Source organism: Aulonocara stuartgranti, assembly GCF_965226115.1.
Source record: "Aulonocara stuartgranti genome assembly, chromosome: 22".
NCBI classification, from domain to species: Eukaryota; Metazoa; Chordata; class Actinopteri; order Cichliformes; family Cichlidae; genus Aulonocara; species Aulonocara stuartgranti.
The window spans coordinates 17,654,363-17,678,797 of record NC_138957.1 but is presented as its reverse complement, the minus strand read 5'-3'; the positions used below and the strand labels follow the sequence as shown (position 1 = coordinate 17,678,797).

General features: G+C 40.9%; 1 protein-coding gene across 1 annotated transcript; it reads left to right on the top strand.

Moving 5' to 3' along the window:
- Nucleotides 1–859: 859 nt before the first annotated feature.
- Nucleotides 860–11,190, top strand: mrpl3 (mitochondrial ribosomal protein L3). Its single transcript, XM_082520564.1, has 10 exons — nucleotides 860–1,108; nucleotides 4,218–4,399; nucleotides 4,494–4,585; nucleotides 5,521–5,619; nucleotides 7,465–7,564; nucleotides 7,656–7,716; nucleotides 7,963–8,074; nucleotides 8,192–8,269; nucleotides 8,394–8,471; nucleotides 10,966–11,190. The coding sequence occupies exons 1-10, from the start codon at nucleotides 1,032–1,034 to the stop codon at nucleotides 11,113–11,115; spliced, it is 1,029 nt and encodes a 342-aa protein (XP_082376690.1). The 5' UTR covers nucleotides 860–1,031; the 3' UTR covers nucleotides 11,116–11,190.
- Nucleotides 11,191–24,435: the final 13,245 nt, after the last annotated feature.

The window sequence follows — 24,435 nt, the reverse complement described above, 5'->3', positions numbered from 1 at the left end:
ATTTTGCCTGTCTGTTAGACTTCCAGTGAAGTAAGACAGGAAATCTGGAAAAGACAGCACGGGAATGACAAACAGCAGCGGTTCAGCTCCGCTCTTAACCAGGGAGTCTGCAGCCATGGACAATCAACAACAACTGTGGTATTGGCTTCTGAAAGTAACCACTTAAAAATGTCTAGTCTAGTACTTTAGCTGACCTGAATTATAACAAGTAGCAATACTGCTACTACTACTAATAATAATAATAATAATTATAATAATAATAATAATAATTATTATTATTATTATTATTATTATTATTATTATTATTTGATATTTTTGCACTTCACTGAACATCAACATTTAAATGAAAACTAGACAAAACCTGCTAGCATAACTGAACAACTATGTAAGGTGAAAGTGAAATTTAGCATTTAAAAAAAAATTATCTTTATTATTATTATTTTGTCCTGTGTTCATGTTCATTCTTCAACAGGTGGGATATTAAAGAGATATCCACATATCAGTGAATCAGTAATTATCCATCCATTCATTTCCTTCATAGTCCTCATCTATATCACACATTGGTTTGGTTTTGGTTTCATGACTATCAACTTCAAGCCTATCTCAGCTGTCAGACTGCGAGAGGCGGGCTACACTCTGGACAGTTAGTCAAGGATAAATAATTATGATCCAATAATAAATACAGTATATAAATGGCACTGTATGGTTACTTTAGCTACTTTAACATAACTTTTAATTTTACTTGAAGCCTGAATACTTGTTTTTTCCACTTGTCACCCAAATAAAATAAATAAATAACAATTAATCTGGATACGCCCCTGTTTATTGTGTTATCCCGTTAGGATGGCTGCCATGAGCGGAACCTTTGCCCTGAGCACCGGTTCTACGGAGCTGTTATGATTGAGCACCGGAAGTATGCAGGGTGACATTTACACAGAAAACTAAGGCGTGTATGAGAGTCCTCAGTGAAGGCTTGTCATCCTTCTGTAGGTTTAATTCTATATGTATAAGTGTGTAGTTTAGAGAGCGCAATGGCCGCGTCGACCTGCCGGTTTCTTTTTCTTCTGCGGGGTACTCGTGTCATCCCTCCTCGTGCAACAGCAGAACGGTAAGGATGCTAACGGGCTAGCCATGCTAACATAAGCTGCAGTTTGAAGCTTGGACACCACAGGGTGACATTGCTGTTTAATTTTGCAATTTCATAAGCTTTAAGCTTAATATCTCGAGTTTGTCTCTTTAAAATAGTAACGTAATAAACCGCCTCTGTTCCTAGTAGAGGAATGAGATTTATCATCTCCTGTCGTTTCTGAGATTCCCCCGTTTGATCTAACATACTGTTTGACTTTCACTTAATGGTTTATAAAGTAGTCTTTTCCCATCTTTAATGCTCTACATGACATGCTTGATAATGAGCGGTTGTTATAGAGAGCATAAAATTACTCCACAGTCCCAGCCAGTACAGTAACATATTCATCAACATTGTAAGGCAAGGCAAGTTTATTTGTATAGCACAATTCAGCAACAAGGTGATTCAAAGTGTTTTACGGAGACATTAGAAACAAAAACAAATAAAAAGCATGATTTAAAATTGATTAAAACAAGCTAACTAATTAACAAACAAACAAACAAAACAGTATATAAAATCAAAACAGATAAAATCAGAACAATAGATAAAATCAGTAGTTAAAATGTTAGTTTTGTAGTTGTAAAAACACTAAATTCACTCTCTGTATGAAGTTAAAGTATTAATATCCTCAGTATTTTACTTTTGTGATGCTCCTGTAGCGCCTTTTTGCTCATGTTGAGCACTCAATGCGTTTCATATTACAAATAATATTCACCCAGTCACACAAGCATTCAGACAGCGATTTTTTCTAACACACACACACACACACACACAACGTAGAATATGTATGACATCCATACTTAAGGACCTCCTCACCACCTCTGCCACAACTGCCATAACTGCCATCACCTGAAATTAAACCCCAATAAACAGAAACATGTCAATAGAGACACCTGCCTACTTTACAGAGCAGGGAATTTCTAGGTAATACAGCTGTTGTACTGTTTGTTTGTTTGTTTTTGTTTTTTTGTGATATCTTGGTATTCGTTCCTCCTTATGTGCCAGAGGAATAAAGTAATCTTATTTATAGATAAATATCAAGAGTCTGGTTATTTAGCAGTGGTTAACAAAGATGTCTGATACCAACCTTTGTTTGAAATATTATATTTAATACCAAAAAGCAAAGTTTAAGGAAATATCAACATTTCCTTTATTCTGTATGATGCTATAAGCCTCTTCATTTTGCTTTTGTCCTTTTTTCCTATGAAAGTGCAGGTTTCAAGAAGACCTTCTGTAAAAATATACCTTTTTTGATTAATAGCTATGTTATGTGATTGCTGAATTTGGGAACAAAAGTCTTTTATGACTGTTAGAGACAGATTTCATCATTACAGTTGCACATTAACCTGTAACACTGCAGATCAGGAATATTGATGTCCCTCTGCAGGCAGGCAAGAATACTTTGAACTAACAACGAGCCACCAGGCTTCACTCAGTCCCATGTGACACTTGATATTCTCAAACTGTCTATGTAAATGTCCGGACCTGTTTGTTAATGCATCAGCAAGGACACTGCAATGACCCGACTCACTGCAGCAGCAGACTGATGAGTGTTTTTTGTTGTGTTTTTTTAGCTAAGTAAACTAAAATTGATGAGTAGTTTGAGATCTGAAGCAGTGAGGCAAATTTCAGTGTAGATTATCCAGTGGTGCTTTAAGGATTTTCAGTGCATTAATGTGGATCTATTGTGGACCTATTTCTATCAGAGAAGCTTTGAATGAATCATTGTTTTGTATGTACTGGGCTTTGGTGCTGTCCCAGTTCATCCATTGTCAGAAGCAAGTCATTTAGTTCTTTTTTCCTTAAACCAGCTTTCTTCTTGTTGGCTGCAGCTCATAAACAGAAAGTCTGAGCAGAAGACAGGTGGACATTTTTTTTCTGCCACTAAAAGTTTTTTATTTTTTTTTAGCATTCATAAGTCAGAGTTTGGGGTTTTCCAAAAATTTCAGCTTATTAATGCAAACCTCTGAGGAAATAACTTGAAATCTTGAGTTATCAAGTTGAAATTTTGAGATAGTGATTCAGAAATTAAACTGAAACTTAAAATGATTTTTCAGTGGCATAGGGTGGGACGTTTATGCTCAGAGTTAGTGCTGATTGCCTGAGATGACTTTATTAGGGATATGTGCTATTGCTGAAATCGTACAGGGCCAAGTGTGGGGAAAATTGAGTGTTTAGGGCAATCTGAAGCCTGAGGGTCTTTTTTCCTTACAGGGATTACTTGTATATCTTGTCGCGTCTCATGGTTTGAGACTCATGGATGTTGAGTCTCAAACCATGAGATGCACCTGGCCGATCATGGTTTGAGACTCAACGTCAAGAAGATCAAGTACATGGAAGCTTGTCCCCAAACTGATGGCACCATTAACATCGACGGGGAAGACCTGAAGAAGGCCGACCGATTCAAGTACTTGGGATCGATGATCAGTGGCGACGGGGATATTCTTCCAGACGTGCAAGCTGGGGTCAATGCCGCATGGATGAAGTGGCGTCAAGTGACGGATGTGCTATGCAACCGTCGAATGCCAGACCATCTCAAGGTGAAGATTTACAAGACTGTAGTCTGCCCAGTTGCCCTGTATGGATGGTGTCAAGGCCTCACGCATTGGGACCAAGTCATGAATGAAGACGTCAGAAAGCGGCTCGGCATCGCACCAATCACGGAGAAAATGCACAAGGCACAGCTACGGTGGTACGGACACGTATTACGCTCAGGCGACAGCTCAGTGGCAAAAACTGCAATGAGGCTTGAGCCCGGTGGCCAGCGACCCCGTGGCAGGCCGAAGAACTGGTGGATGGATAGAATAAAGGAAGACGCCCTCGGTCGTGCCAAATGGAGACGGATTTGCCGCAAAGCGGACCCTGCCATGCGGGACAAACGCTAGAAGGAAGAGGATTACTTGTAGATCTTGTCATTTAAAGCTTAATACAGTTACTGCTTAATATGAGCATACACCAACATAACAGTATTAAAATGATTATTTTCTTGCTATTTTAAAATATTTGGCTGTGGTAATGTTGTTAGGAAGCAAGTGTGTCTGACCATTGTTGTTCTAACTGTGGGCGTTACATGGCTTGTTTTCTCTTTCAGTCCTGCCCTGCTGGTTGGTTGTATCAGGACAGTGAAAACCACAACATGGTTTGAGGAAAACCTAACAGAGGACAACCAGGAGTACATGAGGAAGAGCATGGCAGAGGAATACAGACGGCAAACGGCTGAAAAGCTCAACCCACTCAAAGACGAGCCGTGGCCTCGAGATGAGTGGACAGAAGGTGGGTGCAACCATTAGTTAGAGCCGTGTTCGTTATGGTTCTCGTTTCCATCCACTTGGCAACTTCAGCACGTTTTCCTCTGTTCTCTCACCAGGGAGCCGAAGAGTCGGGTTAGTTGCTGTGAAGTTGGGGATGGTGCCTGTCTGGACGAAAACAGGCGAAAGACATGTAGTCACCATGTTACAGGTATCACACTTCCGCTGTGGCTTAGCTTTGATCCATAATAGCTGCAGATAGTCTTCAGGTGTTCAGGAGTGATATTATGTATGTGTGAACTTAATGAATTGGATTATTCAATATAGTGGAGAGAAAGAATAGCAAAGTTAGGACTCAAAATCTCACCTTCAGACTTTGATGTTACATTTAAGCTCGTCCTCTTTTACAGCAAGATGTGAGGAGCAGATACTAAATGTTTGCTTTATTCAGACCACGTTTTATTCCCATCGATTTATCTGTCATTAAAGTAAACTGAAGCGACCACTGGCTGCTTGTGCTCATTTTGCTCTTTATTGATCACGACTTGCATTTTACTTTCAGTGAAATGTCAGTGGTAACAGTTGGACAGATATTTGAATTTTGTCATCGCCTCTCTTTAATATGAGATTCAAGGCAATCAAGAAACTCATATCCCCATCTGCTGACTCACTTCAGTCACAGTTAGTCATTTTCTCTTCAGCTGAAATGTTAATGGTCTACACAAAAAAAGAGAAGATGACAAGTTGAATATTGAAATTACTCCCACCACTTTAGCTTTTGGGTTCATGTTTTTATCTGAACTGAAGCTGAAGGCTCGTCATAACAAATGGAACGAGAGCAGGAGGGCAGGTTAAAATGGTGGGTTTTAAAAGAAGTTATGAAACTTTAACGTGGTGTATGTCCTTCATCAGTTGTGCAGATATCGCACACACTGTACAATGTGCATAATGATGCAAAGTTGTTGTTACAGTAATGTATCTTGATGAATTTATCTCTTTGCTGATTGTTATTATTATATTGCACCAGACTCTTCCACCATCTATTTCTATCATCGTTCATCACGACTGTGGCCCTGGCTCTTATTAGATTAAGTACAGCGGCAGCGCTGTCTACCTGATTGATAATGCAGCATCTGTTTTCTCCAGGTGCAGGATTGTCACATAATAAAGTACCTGTCCAAAGAAGAATACGATGGACACTCTGCTGCTCTCATTGTAGGAGGAAAAAATGTGTCCCCATTCCACGTAAGTAGAAGAAGTGTGGTTGAATTTGTGCATTTGACAGCGCTTCACGCTGGTTATGCTTTCGGAGAACAATCCTGCAAAGGTGGCCACTGGCCTTTAAAAACGGCAATTCATGTTAAGTGTTTCGTACTTTTCACAAAGCATATTTTTTTCATTCTGTCAAGCTGTGGTGAGTGTTCACACGAGGCCTGAGCTGGTGATAAAGTGTTGAGTTTGTACTGAATTGCAACACCAGCCTCTGCTGCCAAACACTTTATCCTGTCAAAGTGTTGAGTGTCCACGACTGAACGATGTGTGCCACATGCAGCTGACTCACGAGTTGAAAACATCGCTCAGCCATACTGTACAGACCTAACGCGTATTTGTTAGTTCTCGCTATATTTCATCAGTGCGACAGCTTTATGGATGCATAACTTTGTCATCTCCTTCCCCCCCAAATGGAAATGAATTGGTAATTTCATATGGAAATTCCAGTTAACAATCAATGATTGTATTTTGCACCCATCAAACACATTATTAATAAACAAGATGGGTGTAAATGAGTGACATCACTCACCTCATTACTATGCAGTGTTCTGCTGGGGAGAGAACGCTAAACTTTGCTTTAGACTGTGTGTTGACACTTCCGGATGTGTTGCCATCATGGCATAAAGAGGACACACAGCAGGGATTTTCATGGTGATTCATTTCTTAGTCGACTAAACAAGGAAACATGTAGACTAACAGACTAGTTTAAAGGTAAGAAACGCTGAAAAGTATGACGCATTACAAATGACGCATTGTTTTACGATTCATGACAGCCATCTCAATCGAAGTTAAAATCTTCCATCCATAATTTCTTCCGCTTATCCCGTGGCAGCAACCTAAACAGAGAGCCCAGACCTCCATCTCCCCAGCCACATCTTCCAGCTTATCCGGGGTAACACCAATGCCCCCTAGTTACTCCAGTGTGTCCTGGGTCTACCGTGTGGCCTTCTCCCCATAGGACCTGCCTCCTTTCGATGTGGAGGAGCAGCTATACTTGAGTTCCTCCTAAATAACTGCACTCTTCACTCTATATCAGACAGTTTTCAACAATGATGTCGGGGCTGCAGCTACATGTGGTTGAAGATGGCTGCATAACATCAATTAAATTGTTAACAATTAAATTAAATGACAATTATGTCTGGTAACAACTAGTGTAATAAACTTTAAGGCCCCATGACTGCTCTCAGAAGTCAATAATACGATTAATTGAAAAGCAAGACAGCATCACTGGCTGATAAACATATACTGCCTCCTACAAAACAGGTTTAAAAAGAATCTCCTCTTAAGGAGGATTTTGGCTTTAAAATGCTCGAAATGTTCCTTCTTTTAAATGAAAAACAAAGGAACAAGTGCGAATACATTAGGGTGTCATTTATTTTTCTGGGCCTCAGTACATGCTCAATGGGCCGGTGTCAGGATTTCACTTGTCCAGCGTGAAGTTGTTTTTGAATCCTTTTCACACAGCCACATCACTCTTTATTCAGAAGCAGAGTTTGTTGGAGTGAGAGGCTTTGGCAGACGGATTTTCAGTCAACAGAAGGGGGGAGAGAGAGAGAGTTTAGAGTGACTGGAGGCGCTAAGATGAGAGCGAGCCGAGTGAAAGCAAATGTCAAAGACTCTCAGTGCCAAGTGTGTGTGCGTACGCTTGTTAGAGTGCGTTTTGTGTGCGAGTGTGTTTGGCTCCCATACAGTCATAACAGGCCCGTGGTTAATTTGAAAACGCTAAAGTCCAGCTGCTTCTTACTGCATTTACTTCTTTTAACACCTTATTTCCTTGCTTCTTATTTTTCTCTTGCACTCCGTCACTATGCCTGACAGAGGTCTGAAAAACAAATGGAGGTATTCAGGAACGCAGGAGTGCCTCCAAAGCAGAAAGTCACTGCCTTTAAAGTCTCCGACAGTGCCATCATCAAGCCAGGTATGAAATGACATTGAATTTTGCAAAGAAAGATCACTTATTAGGTTTTTGTGCGTGATTGGTAATGCAGGCTTGTTTGTTGCATGTTCAGGCACTCCTCTGTATGCAGCACATTTCCGTCCTGGCCAGTATGTGGACGTCACGGGCAAATCGTAAGTTATGTTCTGCCAGCTCCTCATTGGCGCTCCTCTGCTTGGCTCCTGTTCCTGCTTCTTACCCTTTCCCAGCGTCACGTTTTGAAGAGAGTTCAGTTTTTGACTTTACAAGAAATTCCATGTCTGTCCTTTTTTCTTTCCTTTTTTAAATATTGTTACCTTCTGGAGAAACATGTCAACATAAAAGTAATCTGGAAATCTGAGCGTGTGTAAATAAACTTTGTGGTGCGTGTTTGTTTGTAGAATCGGTAAGGGTTTTCAAGGTGTAATGAAGAGATGGGGATTTAAAGGTCAACCAGCCACCCACGGCCAAACCAAAACTCATCGCAGACCGGGAGCTTCTGGACCAGGAGGGGTTAGACAAACACACACACACACGCTTGTTACGATGTTCATCCATGCCAAACGTGAACATTTGGTTCCCCAAAATCCATTAATATGAACATGTGTGATATTCATCGTCTGCTTCCAGGATCCAGCTAAAGTTTTCAAAGGGAAGAAGATGCCCGGCCAAATGGGCAACAGCTACATCACTGCTTATGGACTGAAGGTACACACACACACACACACGCGCACACATAAACTTAAAGAGCCTTAGTTTTAAACTTGGTTGTCCTTGCCTGCAATTTCAGCTCAATATTCTTTCATCTGCCTCTTCTCTATCCCGCTTCCAGATATGGAGGGTCAATACCAAGTACAATGTGCTGTACGTTAACGGCTCTGTCCCCGGGCACAAGAACTGCTTACTGAAGGTAAATATAATCATACACAGTCAAAGTGGAGTGTGAAGTCGAAGGTCAACCCCAGCATGCTTAGTGTTCATACAGAGACAAGTGTGTGATCAGTCTTCATCGACACAGTGCTGGATCAGGTGTGTGTGTGTGTGTGTGTGTGTGTGTGTGTGTGTGTTGTGGGGGAATGGGAGCATGCTCCTTAACGATGTTAGGATTACCCAAAGCATCCATCTCCATACTCAGCATGTTGTGCTTTCTGTGTGTGTGTATTGCTGAAACATAGATGCAGGCTATTATTTGTTTTGCAGACAAGCGATAATGAATACAAATGCGTGTTGCATTTCACCCAGCTCAGCTGTGTGCAACACAAACACACGCCTGGATTCATTATAGATTATACAGCCCCAAAGGACACACATGCAGGTTATTAATGCTTGTTCATTGTTTTTTTTTAATCATTCAGAGGGGCCCTAATGTCCCTTTGTACATGAGGACCAGTCATGGTTTATTAATTTAAATTAAATCTGGCTGCAATTAATGATAATTTTTATTATTGGTTTCAGTGCTGACTGTTTGATTAATCACTTAGGACACTGGTTTCTATGTTGGGGTCAGGAGAGTAGGGGGTGGAGGGATGGAAAGGTGCTGTCAAAAGGTTTTGTGGCTGCTGGAAATTTTAAATTTTGGCAACTGCAAAGTGCTGTGAGCATTTCAGCATTCCTGTTCACTCCGAGGAAATCCCGTTCTGACCACCTGCATGAGTTCATCTGCGGCCAGACTATCAATGCAGACTTCCAAGCTGGGGTGTGTGAGGACAACATCTGCCCATTCACATTGCATTGAAAAGTTTTTGTCCACATCTGCACAATCAGTGCTCACCACCTACTGTACTTTGTAGATCTGGATCCCCATGATTGTCCTTTTTACCAAAACAGTTTTAAAGTGAAACTTTTATGTAACACACTTAAGGGAGATCCAGTGTGTAAAAACCATGCACAGGTGAATGTGGAGTAGGAGACTGACAAATGTTTTGGTGCATCGCCAGCTGTGATGCAAATGTCTGCTGGTCTGTGGTGGTGAAGACAGCTGAGCTTAAAAGTGAAGCTGTGATTTACCGGTCAGTCTGTGTTTCCACTCTCACCAAACGCCGTGACCTCTAGTTAGTGACAGAAAGAATGAGATCACGAATACAAGCGATAAAAACAAGTTTCCTTCAAAGGGTTGCTTTGAAGAGCCGATATTGAGCCACTGGAGGTGATTCAGGGATCTTACTAGAATACTTCCTGAATGCCTCCTAAACGAGGTATTTCGGGCTTGTACTACAGGGAGGGAGTTTTGTGGCAAACGCAGGACACACTGGAGAGATTTTATTTCTCAGCTGGCTTGGAAATCACTCACTGTACCACCAGATGAGATGGAAGAGGTGACGGAGGAAGAGTGGGTTTCTTGATGGATGGATGCAGTTGGAATGCGACTAGAAGTGATGTGAAGGTGCACAATGACGTGATCTTAAAGGGGAGATCAAGGCATAGTTTTTGATTTTTATGGGCACAGGTGCTGAAGTCTGTGATTGCAATTCGTACATCTGTATACACACTGTGTTTCAGGGTTCAGTGAGACTGATGGTAAACACTAAATAGGACAACTAGTCAGTCAGAAATAATTCCAAGCGTGATTTATTTAATGCTCCTCGTGGAGCAAATTGTTTTCAAGCAGAGTACACGACCGACCGCCAATTATAAATGACTAAAGGAGGTAATTTGTACGGCGGTGTATTAGCTCCAGTCTAGGTGAAATTTAAAAAAAAAAGGTTGAAGAGCCAGGGGAGAAAAGTTATGTTCTGAGGAACAACAATGAATTTAAAGCTAGTAATACATTCGCCCCGATATTTTCAGAGTAAAAAAGCATGGAAGGACACTGCCATGAGCTGAGATGATGGCGTTTGTGTATGAGTTACTGATGTTTCGATGATCATCTGTGAAAGCTCGTGCATTCTGGTAGCATGGTGTTTACTTGCATAAAGTAAAAAAAACCAGGAGGATACAAAATAACTGGCCATCTTTAAAAACGAGGAAGAGACTTTGAAACTAGCGATTATTGATCTAGAATGGAGACCCATTCGATAACTACATGGCTTATTACTCTCCTCAAATGCTTTCATTTTACGGGACTAGTTTTGAAAGTTTCGGGAGAAGCTGCCATGTTGGTTTCAGTTAAAGATCAAGGAGCAGACAGCCCACGCGAGGCATTTGTCCAGTCTGTCTTTGCACGGTTTCAGGAGGCTGGAGGAGAAGATAAGAGACTCTAAATCACGTATCAGATACCGTCGTGCAGCTCGTCCATCACACTAAAAAGCTGCTCGATCGCTCACAAAACAAAACACCTCACTGCACGTGTAACGTTATCTTCAGTAGCCTGACTTTTGCTTTTTTATATATATTTATATTTTTGCTTCATAAATAAGTTTTTAGTCACTAAGAAAATTAAGTAGCGGTGTTTCTATGTGTTCCAGGTAAGAGACACTGTGCTACCGAGCAGAAGGTCCACCCTGCTCAACCCTCCTTTTCCGACCTACTTCACAGAAGAGGACGGTGACCTGGACGAAGACCTGTACGACGAAGACTTGTTCGTTCACACAGAGCCATCGTTAACACTGACCTGACCTCTCACACACACAACTGTTTCACACAAACCTGCTAACTGTACCTTGATCCTGTAATAAAAGAGTGTTTCCTTGTATTCTCTCCAGCCTTGTCTTTGTGTGTGTGTGTGTGTGTGTGTGTGTGTGTGTGTGTGTGTGTGTGTGTGTGTGTGAGTGAGAGAGATGCGCTGGCACAAAGAATGTCTGTCTGATCCAAACAGTTATTACATCTCTCTTGGGTTTTTTTCTCCTCTCAGAAACCATGGTAACTGTAGAAGTGATGATGTCACTAGAGGATCCCCAAGTAGAGAGAGGGAGAGAAATGGGGAGGAAAAAAAGACAATGAAACAAACAAGGGAGAAGTGAGGCAGGCCTGCTGGAGAACTGTGCAATATCTATGCAGAGGAGGAGGGAGGGATGGAAATGAGTGTGTGAAACAGTGAGGGGAATACAGACGGGAGGCAAGGAATAGGCTGGTATGGGAGAAGTAATGAATTGGGTATAAAGCAGGGAAGCAAATACAAAGGAGTTTTATTTTTGTTTTGTTTTTTTTAGGTGGGGATGAGCCAGTGAAGGAGTGGAGGGCAGCTAAAGGTGGCAGAGAGGGAGAGGCAGGGATGAAGGCTAACAAAGGTTGACATTTGTGCATAAGAGGATAAATGAGGACATTAATGTTGCAGGAGGAACTGCTGGGTGCTTAAGCCTGTGCTTGTGTGTTTGTGTTCAGCAGTATTTAAATGAGGCAGACTGTTTGTGGGTTAACGGAGCTCCTTAGGCACAGTGTGGACGCCTCTTTTTGTGGGTAGCAAGTTATCAGATGAAAATCATGTCCTCCTAACTGTTTGACTGTTGTTTAGTGTGTATCTTCAGAGGCCTGTAGTCCTTCTCTGCTCCATATCTGCCATGTAATTGACAACAGCAGAAAAAAACCAAAACAGGCTTTTGTTTGAAACACTGACAAGAAGCAGCGATGCTTCACAGGATCCGCTGCAACAATTGCGGATGCGCACAGCATCGATTTCTTTTTCCTAATTGCAACGCTGCACTGCCCTCCCACTGTCTGACATGTGTAACATGCAGGAGCTGGCCATCATTTAGCTATAAAACAGTACAAAGTGATGACGCAGTTTGTGGCAATAGCTATAGCATACCACGGCTTGTAGGTCTGTAAGACAGCGGCAGGTTCTTTGAAATGGTAATGATATCGTTTGAAAGTCCTGCTCTGTGGAGCCTGCACATCATCTGGCTTTTGTGGGGGTGGACAAGAGGAGAGCAGAGCGGGGAGGGAAAGAAAAAGGGTGGGGTGGTCTTTGCCTGTCAAAGCAGCAGAGCAGAAAGAGAAGACGATGAAGTCCGGCCAGGATTGGGAAGCCGCGGTCTCCCCTGACTTTCACAAGACTCTTCCTTCACCTGAGGAGGTGTGCTGGACTGTAAACTGCTTGTTTATGCAGAGCTTTGCCTGTGAAACAAGACCAGGCTGTTTTTCACATGGTAAGCAGTCCAATAAGTCAGCAACCCAATTAAAACTATATTAGAATTTATGTATTAAAAAAGACCTCCAGTATATGATTATGTATTTTGAATAGTCAATAAATATGCCCGGACTGTGTTGCAAAAAAAATAACATCCACACTATTACACCAACTCCAGCCTGAACCAGTCATACGAGGCGGGATGGATCCATGCTTTCATCCATGCTCTGACCCTAACATCTGAACATTTCAGCAGAAATCGAGACTCATCAGACCAAACAATGGTTTTCCAGTCTCCTGTTAAGTTCTGGTGAGCCCGTGTGTATTGTAGGTTCAGTTTCTTGTTCTAAGGTGACAGGAGTGACACCCAGTGTGATCTTCTGCTGCCGTAACCTGTCATCTTCAAGTCGATGTGTTGTGCATCCAGAGACGTACTTTGGCTGTAACAAGTGGTTATTTTAGTTCCAATCTGCTTGAGGTAATCTGGCCATTCTCCTCTGACTCCTGATATTAAGAGGGCATAGAACTGCCACTCGATGGGTATTTTCTCTTTCATAGATCATTCTCAAGAATTCTCACTCACAAGAAAGCACTTTAAAAATGACTTGGACCTGAATTTATTGAGATTTACTGCTAAACTACGACTTAGCTTATGAGTAGAAAATGTGACCTTAAAAAAAGACAGAAAAAAGACAGCCAAGCCCTGAAAACTTGTCAGTAAATAATGCGATTGGCCTCGGGCTGCAGCGAAATAATTCCACGAGTGATATTTCTACAAGTTTGTTTGATTCATCCCAGAAAACTGTGGGAAAGTTGCACTGTTAGGTTTTGAGAGGGCATGCATAACCAAAAATCACTTGGGACCAAAAATAGTAATTCATTCAAATCAGAATAGTTTCTATAATTGACTAGCGCTGAAAGAGTCGTTGACCGTGCATGTAACTTTGACTAATGAAGAAATTGTGCTCAATTCCACTTTGCTAATCAGGACTTTTGTCTTTATTTGGACTCGATTCAAGACTTATTATTCAACGACTCTCTTAAAACAGCGTACAGGAGTGTAGCTATCGCTGGGGAGAAAAGCGCAAGTTTGCAAATGTAGATATTTAAGTGCTCTGACCAGCCACGCTCACCAGTTTTCTTGCCTGTGTAACAATCCTGAATCTGATCTCAAAATGCAAATCTATTAGTTAATTAAAGAGCTGAGTTTTGGCTGAATCTAAACATTTCGGGGAAATTACTTGGAGAGCCTGCTACTTTGACCCGGGTCTGACATGATGGATCTCCTGCTCTACTTCTGCTGGCTCAACACATGAGAGATCTGATTTCCATTAGTAAAGAGGGCACACGCACATACACACACAGCCTCTCCTTGTATACACACCTAAAGTGACCATCACTATCTCTTTTGCACAAACACACACACAAACACACACTTTTAATGCCTCCTTAGCGAGCAAAGATTCCCTCTCCTAGACTGGTCAGCACTTATGTTGTTGCCTCCTTGCCGAGTTTACACACAAACTCCGGGTCTGACCTGCATCTTAACAACACGCACGCACAAAGGCGCATGTGTGTGGTGGCGTGCGCCGCGCAATATGAATTATTGAGTGTGTTATTTGAGGGACAGCTGGCTCTTGAGCACATTAAGTGCCTCAGTTAGACAGCCAGTTACAGCAGTCTACAGTGACAGCAGTGAAGAGTCACTAAACAGAAGTGAAGAGGGGAAAGAAAGAATGCTAATGCAATTTCACACCGGCTTGTATCAGCAGGCAATTATAAAAGTGTTTATATAAGCTCTCGCGTCAGGGATAAAACAAATGAATCTTTTAAACAGAAACGGAGCAGTAAAATCATTTTCTAATAGTCTAGCTACCATCCTAGTCTGCAAATACATGCATCTAAATGACATTTGAACTTTACAGAGGAAATCATCTGAGCAATGTATCATGGACGCCTTGGCACATTTACTGAGAGAAAACTGCACCAGTTGCTCAGCCTACATTTGGCAGCGTCGTGCAGAACTTCTAAATATAAATATTTGTATATGTGTTGTTAATTATAATTTGATCCAATAAGAATTGATGGCTAAATGTGGAAAGAGAGACGCACCCTGCTAGTAATTTCACATGCACAATTATCGCCGCACATCCCTTTAAGCCGCTCTGCTGGTGGTCCTGCTGGTGCGGGCCCCTCCCAGTTGTGCACACCTGGGTCTCAGGGGTGTGTGTGTGTGATGATTCCCACCCGTGTAGGTAAATTTGGGTTCCTTCCTTCCAGCACCACTGGGTGAGAGCAGGGTGCATCCTTTGTATCCCCGCCTTCCCTCTTCACAGGTGTTCCTATCCTGCTTTTAGATGTGATCGTGTGTGTGTGTGTGTGTGTGTGTTGCAGTTATGATCCCACAAAGCAGTGTTTATAACTGCCTTTCACCATTCCTTGCTTAGTTTCCCTCAATTCTTTTTAAGGATTCATGGAGGAATGATGGAGACAGAAGGGAAGAGTGGAGAGAGATTTTGGTACTCTGTGTCAACATGTAGCAAAGGGAATACGCCGACAGCCTCAGCATTTTGTGGGCCATCGGTTAAAACCTTAGCAGTGTGCTCGACCACTCAAAATGCAGTATCCTAAGAAAGTTTAAGTTGAGAAACCAGTTACATAAAAGTAAAACTTTGAATTTAATTATTAATTAGATTCTCCTTTATGCTGATTTTGTTAGTGTTCATTAAATAAATATTTACATTTACAGCTCGTCTACAGTTCTGAAACGGCAAAATGTCTTGCTGCGTCTCAAGGACTGAGATAAACGCAGAACAAGAAGATGCAGTAGTTTTAACTTAAGTGGAAACTTTTGATGAAACATCAATATCCACAGATCACAGGAAAGAGATTTACAGAGGAATTAAAACCAAAGGTTCAACACAACTGCTGGAAATTATATTTGGCAAAAGATTATCTGACTATACTGCTTAAAAGCCACAAATTAAAACAATTAAATAATTATAATTCATCATTGGTTACAATATATTCTTAGATGAACATCTTTTTTACCCCCAAGGTTCTAGCTAATTTTGCCCAAAAACTGTAAATAAAAGATGAACACAGCCACCATGCTATCATCTGGTGACCTCTGAACTATTGCCACGCTGTTTTGTTGGGGTTTTCCCTCCCTCTTGCTCTCTCTCAGAGACACAGACTATCAACTATCAGCTAACAAAACCAGGCTGAATACTGAATTCTGTTTTCAACATTTTTTCACATTGGAGTCTGTGGGAATTGACTCACTTTTGTAGTCAGTCTCAAGTGGCCATTGGAGAAGGTGCAGATTCTGGCACTTCCATCTTGGCTTAGTTTCTCAGCTCGAGATGTTGCTGTTTGATTTTAACTGAGAACATAATATAAAGGCAAAATCCCAAAAAACAAAATACAAATAAAATAGAATTGAATAGAATTCCTTTTATTGTCACTATACACATGTACAATGAGATACAGAGCATCTCCTTCCTTCTGTAGACATGTGGGAAAAGAAAAGGGTGGGGGGGGGGGGGGGGTTGCACAGTTCTGCAGTACTATATATATATTACTACTATATACTATATTATACTATACTATACTATACTATACTATATACATGGTATTCAAAAAATATAAGCTGCATTCAAAAAACATCAAATGTCCAAATATACAATTGGGAAAAAAAATTATGCTTCACCCATCCGGTTCTTCCTTTTACAGCAAAGTGAAAATCTAAACTCCAACATTAGGGTCACAAACTGTGAGTGGTTGCCCGGATACAGGAGATGACTTATCGTCAAAGCATTCAGCCTTTTGCCTCGCTTTTCACATATAGGTAAGTGGTTCGTTAGCCCATTCCCTGTTAAAATGTCTGACATCATCCTGTACATTTCACAGCCACTGCAGGTACCCTAAATGTGTGCACTTCTGTGGGGCTTAAATGAGCCATGTTGAGACTGGGAGGTAAATGTCAGCGGTTTTCAGCCGGAAACCTTCGCCACAAGAATGTGACCACGGGATGTCGAGTAAATCAATATGAAAGCCGAGGGAGAGGGCTGAGAGCGGGGGGAGGGACGTTACTGCAAAATTATCACTGCAAAACCAAAGAAAATGAGAAGGGGAAGCGGAGACTGATGAAGGAAGTGAAAGTTGATTTTCAGAGGTTAATTTAACTTCTTTCCTGACTTTGAGGTTAATCTGTGACATTATACTGTGCGTGTAGGTGTGTAGATGTGTAAGTGCCCTAAAGGACAAGGCTGCTGATAACTCACGACTTTGTTATCCCATGAAAAGCAAACAAACCCAGCAATATGTCAGACTATTTTCTCTGGGGACTATTTTCTGGGAACATTTTGTACATTGTGAGTATAATAGACTGTATATAAAAGGTGGATGTAGCTACTGTGATGTCACGCATTAGTCGGTCTGTGGATGCACACTTTCAATCCTTCACTTTAGCTTCATGGCCTTTGGCATCTTGTTTTTTTTCTGAAAACAAAAGTAAGCATATTCACAGAGAGAGGGTTGAGCGTTAAGTTAACAGCTAACTATAGCCTGTATATAAAAGATGGATGTAGCTTCGGGGTCTGAAAAGCCTTTTAAGCTATGGTGGAAGTGCCTTAAACAGCCATTCTTCCCAACAGCTGGCAGGGATATTTTCTCTGGTTCCAAGTCCTATGATTTATGACTTAAGTTACCAATTTACTGATATGGTGGTGCGGTGGTTAGCACAGCAGGAAAGTCCTGGTTTTATACACATTTTTGTCCAAAGACATGCATATAGGTTAACTAGTGATTCTAAATGAATGGATGATGTGTGTGTTAATTTCAAACAAGGTGATGTCATTAGAGTGAAAACAGATGACATAACAGGGTATGCATTAGTGCAGGTCTGACTTGCAAAGTCCCCACCACACGGTCTGCTCTCAGTTCATCAGTCAGATCCACTCCACTGCTTGTGAGGAGCGGTTTCAAAACATCAAGATGCCGATGGCCAACCCGCTCAGCTAGAGCTTTAAAAACAGACAAATGAGGGATGCTGTGTTGGCTATGTGCATTTTTTTTTAAATATACAGTCCATGCAGCATTACCTGTGTGCATCCATAGACTGCAGTGGTGCATGTACAGATACACAGACTAGCGAGTCACTGCCAACATAAAGTAATGAAAACAAAAACAAAACAAAACTGAGCACTGACTTCTTGGAGGGTTTGTTACAGTTCACCACACAAAAAATCCTGTTATCTGTTGTATAAATTGCATTAAAACTGCCCCCCCAGAAAAGCACCACCATATTTTAATAGTCACTTTCATCCATTTGATGATACTTCATGCCGTCAGGATTTAACTGTAATGAACGACTGTCACCCAGCGTAACAATGAAACTCATCAGCTGTGTGCGCGTGTTTGGCTTGTCCTCACGCAAAGAACACGAAAACATAATTTTATTGGCAGTTTGTGCCAATAAAAATAATTTGGCAGTTTGTGCTGCTCAGATTTCTGTCATCACCCCCTAACAGTGTGGAGATGAAGAGGATTTCATGTGTGTGTGTGTGTGTGTGTGTGTGTGTGTGTGTGTGTGTGTTGCTCAGAGCATCAAATGAACTGCATGGCTGGACACCACATGGATAGTTTAAATGGGAACTTTTTTATTTTTTTACAATTTGGATGCAATTACCCTTTATGTGGTCGTTTCTCGGAGAGTACGCACTTCTTCTCTCGCGCACACCCACGAGTGCACACAAAGTGATGACATTTCTTACTCCTGAATAGAAAGCCATTTAACCTGACTCACAAGAAGCCGAAGGACACAAAAGCAATGGCACAAAGCGAGCGGGAGAAAGACTGCGAGTAGGGGGTCTCATAATACAGTGGAAGCTTAACACATTAGAAGGCATCATTTTAGAAACTTTAAAAACAGACGTGCGCCGCTTCTGTTGTGGATGGACAACACATGCAATAACTCTGTGTCTTTGTCCAGATTTGTGATTATTAATGTGCGTCAGTTTTCTGTGAAAATACAGTCACTGCATTGTACTCCTCTAATTATAAAAACCTTCATCTGCAGTGGAGGCATCTCAGGAGACCTGTGTGTGTGTGATGATTCCCACCCGTGTAGGTAAATTTGGGTTCCTTCCTTCCAGCACCACTGGGTGAGAGCAGGGTGCATCCTTTGTATCCCCGCCTTCCCTCTTCACAGGTGTTCCTATCCTGCTTTTAGATGTGATCGTGTGTGTGTGTGTGTGTGTTGCAGTTATGATCCCACAAAGCAGTGTTTATAACTGCCTTTCACCATTCCTTGCTTAGTTTCCCTCAATTCTTTTTAAGGATTCATGGAGGAATGATGGAGACAGAAGGGAAGAGTGGAGAGAGATTTTGGTACTCCGTGTCAACATGTAGCAAAGGGAATACGCCGACAGCCTCAGCATTTTGTGGGCCATCGGTTAAAACCTTAGCAGTGTGCTCGACCACTCAAAATGCAGTATCCTAAGAAAGTTTAAGTTGAGAAACCAGTTACATAAAAGTAAAACTTTGAATTTAATTATTAATTAGATTCTCCTTTATGCTGATTTTGTTAGTGTTCATTAAATAAATATTTACATTTACAGCTCGTCTACAGTTCTGAAACGGCAAAATGTCTTGCTGCGTCTCAAGGACTGAGATAAACGCAGAACAAGAAGATGTGTTAGTGAGTGTGTACATTACATGCAGAGGGATGAGCAGAGTGGGAGTAAGACAGAGGGACTTACATCTGTTTTGGGTCAGCAAAAATACTTTATAGCCCTACTTAAAGAGGCAGTGATGATGCTGCCAAAAAGCAATACATCCAAGTGGTTCACCCACACACACCCCCGCACACAAAAACACACAATCCACCCTCCCAGTGTGCTGACATATCAACTGATCGGCCCCGCACAGCATTAACTGCAAAGTATCCTATCCTGCACACACCCGGACACACACACACACCTGTGCACTATCCTGGCCCTCATCTCCTCTCTTTGCAAAGCCGGAGATCATCAGATATCGCCCCAAAATCTACACGATAACAAGAATCAATTATCAGAGCATCGTGTTGAATCAGCACACATTCCTTTGCTCGACACAGAGTGAATGCAAATGGAGATGCAGATCAGCGGTTTCAAAGTGCCAGCGGGTCTTCGGTGGCGGCGGAGCGCGTCGGATTGCGGGGCAAGGCTGCCGCTCGGTGGATCGAGCAGGAGCTGCGTGCACGCAGAGAAGTGGGGCGTGCTGGTTGAGGAGGTTGTGCAAGGTAAAATCTCAGAGGAGTTAACTGTACAGAGATGAGATGAGATGGGTCCCTCAAGTACAACCCCAGTGCTATTTTTCTAAACACGAAATGCTGACGTTTCTTTTGTGTGTGTGTGTGTGTGTGTAGTCGTAGGTTGTGGACGGAAAACATGAAATCAAACTCTCAGCTCAGCTTGTTACAAAAGAAAAACTGGGGAGCGCTCATGAAGGGCCTGTTGTAAATATTTTATGGACCCTCTCTGTAAGACACAGAGCAAGCTTGAGAGGTTATTTTAAAGGAGTCTTTTCAGTCTGTTCAAGCAGATTGTAATGCTCCCACATCTGGCTTTGACAGCTGACCTTTTAATAGGACAAAAACTGTATAGTGCAAAAAGGTCTCTGATCACTCTTTTGACCTGCACTCTAATCAAGTCATGCAGAGAAATCATTACCAGGCTGACCTTCAACTGTACACCCTGCTAAGATAATAGAATAAGTGTTTGCAGCCAGCCAGATACTTAAGTGTATTGCTGGATTAGAAATGAACCCAGGATTCTCCTCTGAGGTGGGAGATTTGCGGTGTGAATAACTCACACAGTGGCAGGAGGACTGTCTCCTGCACTTGTACCTTTAATAGCTTCACTTTATTATCCTGTAGTGTCTGATTCTGGGGTCATTACTTCCCTAACTCTCATTTCTTAATAAATCATCTTATAGAAGCAATGCAGCTTAAATTAAACATTAAGGAAAATAACAGTAAAATAAGAAAGTTAACTTGACCTGAAACGCAGCGCTATCTGACCTCATATGTTTAAGCCTGTTAGTGCTTGGGTGGGTTCTACCACAACTGTGACCATGCCCGGTACAGACCATACAGTGAGGCCTGGTGTCTCCACTAGAGGTCAACAAAAACTTGTGAGCTTGTGCTAGGTTCAAAGGTACAGACGTTTTTTGAAGTCATTAAATAGAAAAAAATAGTATTGTACTCATAATCACACATTGATTAATGTGTAAATACGTCTTCCAATAAATTAATGCATTCTCATAAACTTAGAATTACAAACATAATACGCCAAAGGCGATGGAGAAGAGAACTCCCTGCATCTTCAGACTCAAGATATGAAGGATCATACATGTTTTATCAGCAGAGATGGGGTCCTCTTCACCAAGGGAGCAAAAACGTCAAAACAAAAGAGAGCGCGACTGGCATCTGGATGAAATTGAATCTTCTTCCTCCTCATTGCGACCCCTTATTTCCTGAACTTAAGTCAGGGGTCTAACATACAGAAACGTGCATAAACATGTTTATTTCTTCCTGATATTGTCAGAATGACTTATTGTCAGGACATTAGACGTGACCATCTCATTTTTGGACAGCTGACAGTGAACTGGCTAAACAAAAGTTTCTAAGCTAACATTATGCTAATGTAACTAATGTTAAGCGTGAATGTCTTAAAAAATATCACACTTTCTCTCCGTTAAACAGTTTGAATTCATTCATCACATCAAACATCACAATATATGAGAGTTTATTCACTAAGTTCAGCAATTTCAGTTCCACTTCAAAGTAAATTTCACTAACGCTAGCAAACAGCAGCTAACAGCACCTAACGGGGCTAACAGCAGTGCTTAGCCACAGAAAAGTTTAGGATATCCTCAACAACTCAGTATTGGTGTCACCGATCAGAAGTGAGCTTCAGTGACTCATCGACTCATATCAGACTGTTTTCAGTCTTTTACAGCCTCCTTCAAAGTAAATAAAGGTGGATGCTTCTCACCTGGCATATTGACAGCTAAGATAAACAGTGGACTGACAGTCTGTACAGATAGCAAAACTCTCCAGGGCCACTTCCGTCACTTTGCTATCTGAGTACTTTTCAGACCCGTGACCGGCGTTTTTAAGGCGACTCTGGGGTAAACACATAAAATGCGCCGAAATATTTAATTGATATAGATCTGTGTTTTATTCCTGATTGATTGCTAAGTGTCGATAGACTTGTGTGTTAAAATATAATGTGTGTGTGTGGCGGGGTGCTGGGTTGTTTTTCTTAACACAAACAGCAGTAGAAATATCCTATCTAAATTTAATGTTTTGATATCTCCTGGCTGACTAAAATATGTTTTTCCTACAGCCACTGTAGCTAGGATTATGCACTAGAATTGAAAGGGGTAAGGAAAAAGACCTCAGTTGTCTGCAAAACTTACTGACATCTAGATATTTAACACACTGTAACTTTAAAGTTCTATCAACTCCAAATAAAACCATAATATCAGTTTTTTAATTCTTTCACTCATTCTGTGTTTAAATGACCCATGTTCTGAAATATGGTCCAGATCAAAGTATCTGACTGTATTCACTTTTAAGGATGAAGAATTAGCCACTCGGTGTTTTATGTGGCGCTAACTTTGAACCTTCAGCATTAACATTTTGGCCCAGTTTGTTCACTTTTGGAGCCTTAAGTAAGCATATTTGGGCAAGTGGTTGCTAGTTTTCAACTAATGCTGGCAAGCTTGATGAGCAAGTCCATCTATGTGGCTGCATGTGGAGTGTATGGATACATTGCACAGATGCAGACGCCTGCTAATTAGAGCTGCTATGTGAAAAAGTAGAATTTTACTCACCATCACTGCAGCACAGACCTCTTGGACCATCTGTACCTCACAGCAATGCAAATTATTTGTCAAATTATTCAGTTAAAAATGTTCCAAACACCACAAATGAGCAGAGGTGAAACCTAGCTGACAGTTCGAGCCTTGTTTGGAACTACTTTGAAGTTCCACTTTCACATCCTTTAGCTTTAATTTATTCCTGGAGTTCAGCTGCATTTAGGCACAACAGAAAGCTATTCAGCAAGGGTTCATTTGAATTTTTCTGCAGAGTTTTCATCATATCTAAATGTAAGGGCAGCTGCTGATATTCTTAAAAGCACATGTGGATGGTTAAGGTCACTCTACTTTAAAGCTGAAATGCAGCTTGTAATAACAGCTGTCTGGCGGTTTGTGGAGGTCAGACTCTTTGGAGTAAAAGACTGCATTAAAGACAGGGAGGAACATGTGAATATGACCATGTAGTCAGTTACTTTCAACCATCCACCTGAGGTATTTCACCATAGCAAAATGCTTTTCTGTCCATGGTTTATGTGATTTTTTTGTATTAGTGTAGAAAAACATTGAAGGTTTCCTTGGTAAGAGAAATTCTTCTTATTGTATTTTCACACTCTCACCTTTTAAGTGTCCTTGTAGGAAAAACTCTCAGAAAATCCTAAATACTTCAAGAGCAAATTAAAAAGTGGAAACCGAGGACGTACAAAGGACACACTGTGGGCACCTTGGAGGCTTCTGAAAATTATTCATTCTGTGCCCATTTCTGACAAATAGAAAAAGAAGGAAGAATAACTTCTCTTTCACCTTCTCCATCTGGAACCAGAAGGTGGTCTTCATCCTTGAGAAACATCAGAGTAGAGTAAAGCTGAGTCGCTGCAGCCTGCAGCTGTTAACTGCTGCTGCAGAAGAGGTCACATTGTGGGAAATTGTAATCTGAATCACCCGAAGAAACAAAAGTACTGCTACTGGAGATGATTGGGCTTGCATCCTGAACATTACAGGGTTGTTCACTTAAACAGCTGAAGCCTGTCCCAGCCGGAAAAAGTGCAATACTAAATAAATTTCTAAATTTTAAGGGGAACATCACACTCTCTCGTTCTGTGTTTGTTTTGAAAATGATATAGACAGAATAAAAGTCTTTAAACTGCTATTTAAGTGCTTTTTTTCACTATATACATAACTGTAGTCTAAATCACAAATATGAGCTGGTTTTAATGCATATTTAGATGCATTTTAATACTCTGGTTAAACACATCTTTTTTCTTTTGTCTTTTTTTGTTGTCATTTAAACAAACTGTTCATTTATGTTTTTCTCCTAATCCTGACATAAGCTGTTCTTAATGCATAAAAAAGGCGGTGTCATTACCCTTTATATCTGCCATATGTATTGACTTTAGTTTGTATTATTTTTATTAAAAAACAACAAAAACAACCACAACTTTATTCACAGCACGAGTCTCCTTATGTAAATGTATAATATCAAGAGTGATAACAGTAACCATCCAGTGGTACAAATGCTACTAAGGCTATGTACTGGTTTGCAAACTATCTACTAACTTTCTACTCATGCAGCACCTTAAATATCAGGAAGCTTAACTGGTGTCATATAAATTTCCAGTTATATGCTCTCTTTATGAGCATGGACACCAACACACCACTTCAGAGAACTATATATCCTCTCTCACCCCGGTTTCATTTAAAATAATGTTTAAAAAGTAATATTTTGAATATTTCAAACAATTTCAAATAATTTGAAATATTTTTATACATCAAAGAAATTGTAATTTTTCTGGGGTTCATTCAAAAACATGAGATTTCCCTGACAGGATCATTTTAATTCTCAAACAAATATTTCTGTATTATACCTTCTTAGAGCTTTTTCTCACATTTATAATGTGCATATTATTTAATAATGCAAACTGCACTATTATAATGCACAATATCGGTCTTACTCTTTGAATAACCTCGTTTTATTTTTATTTTATTTTTGTTGTTTATG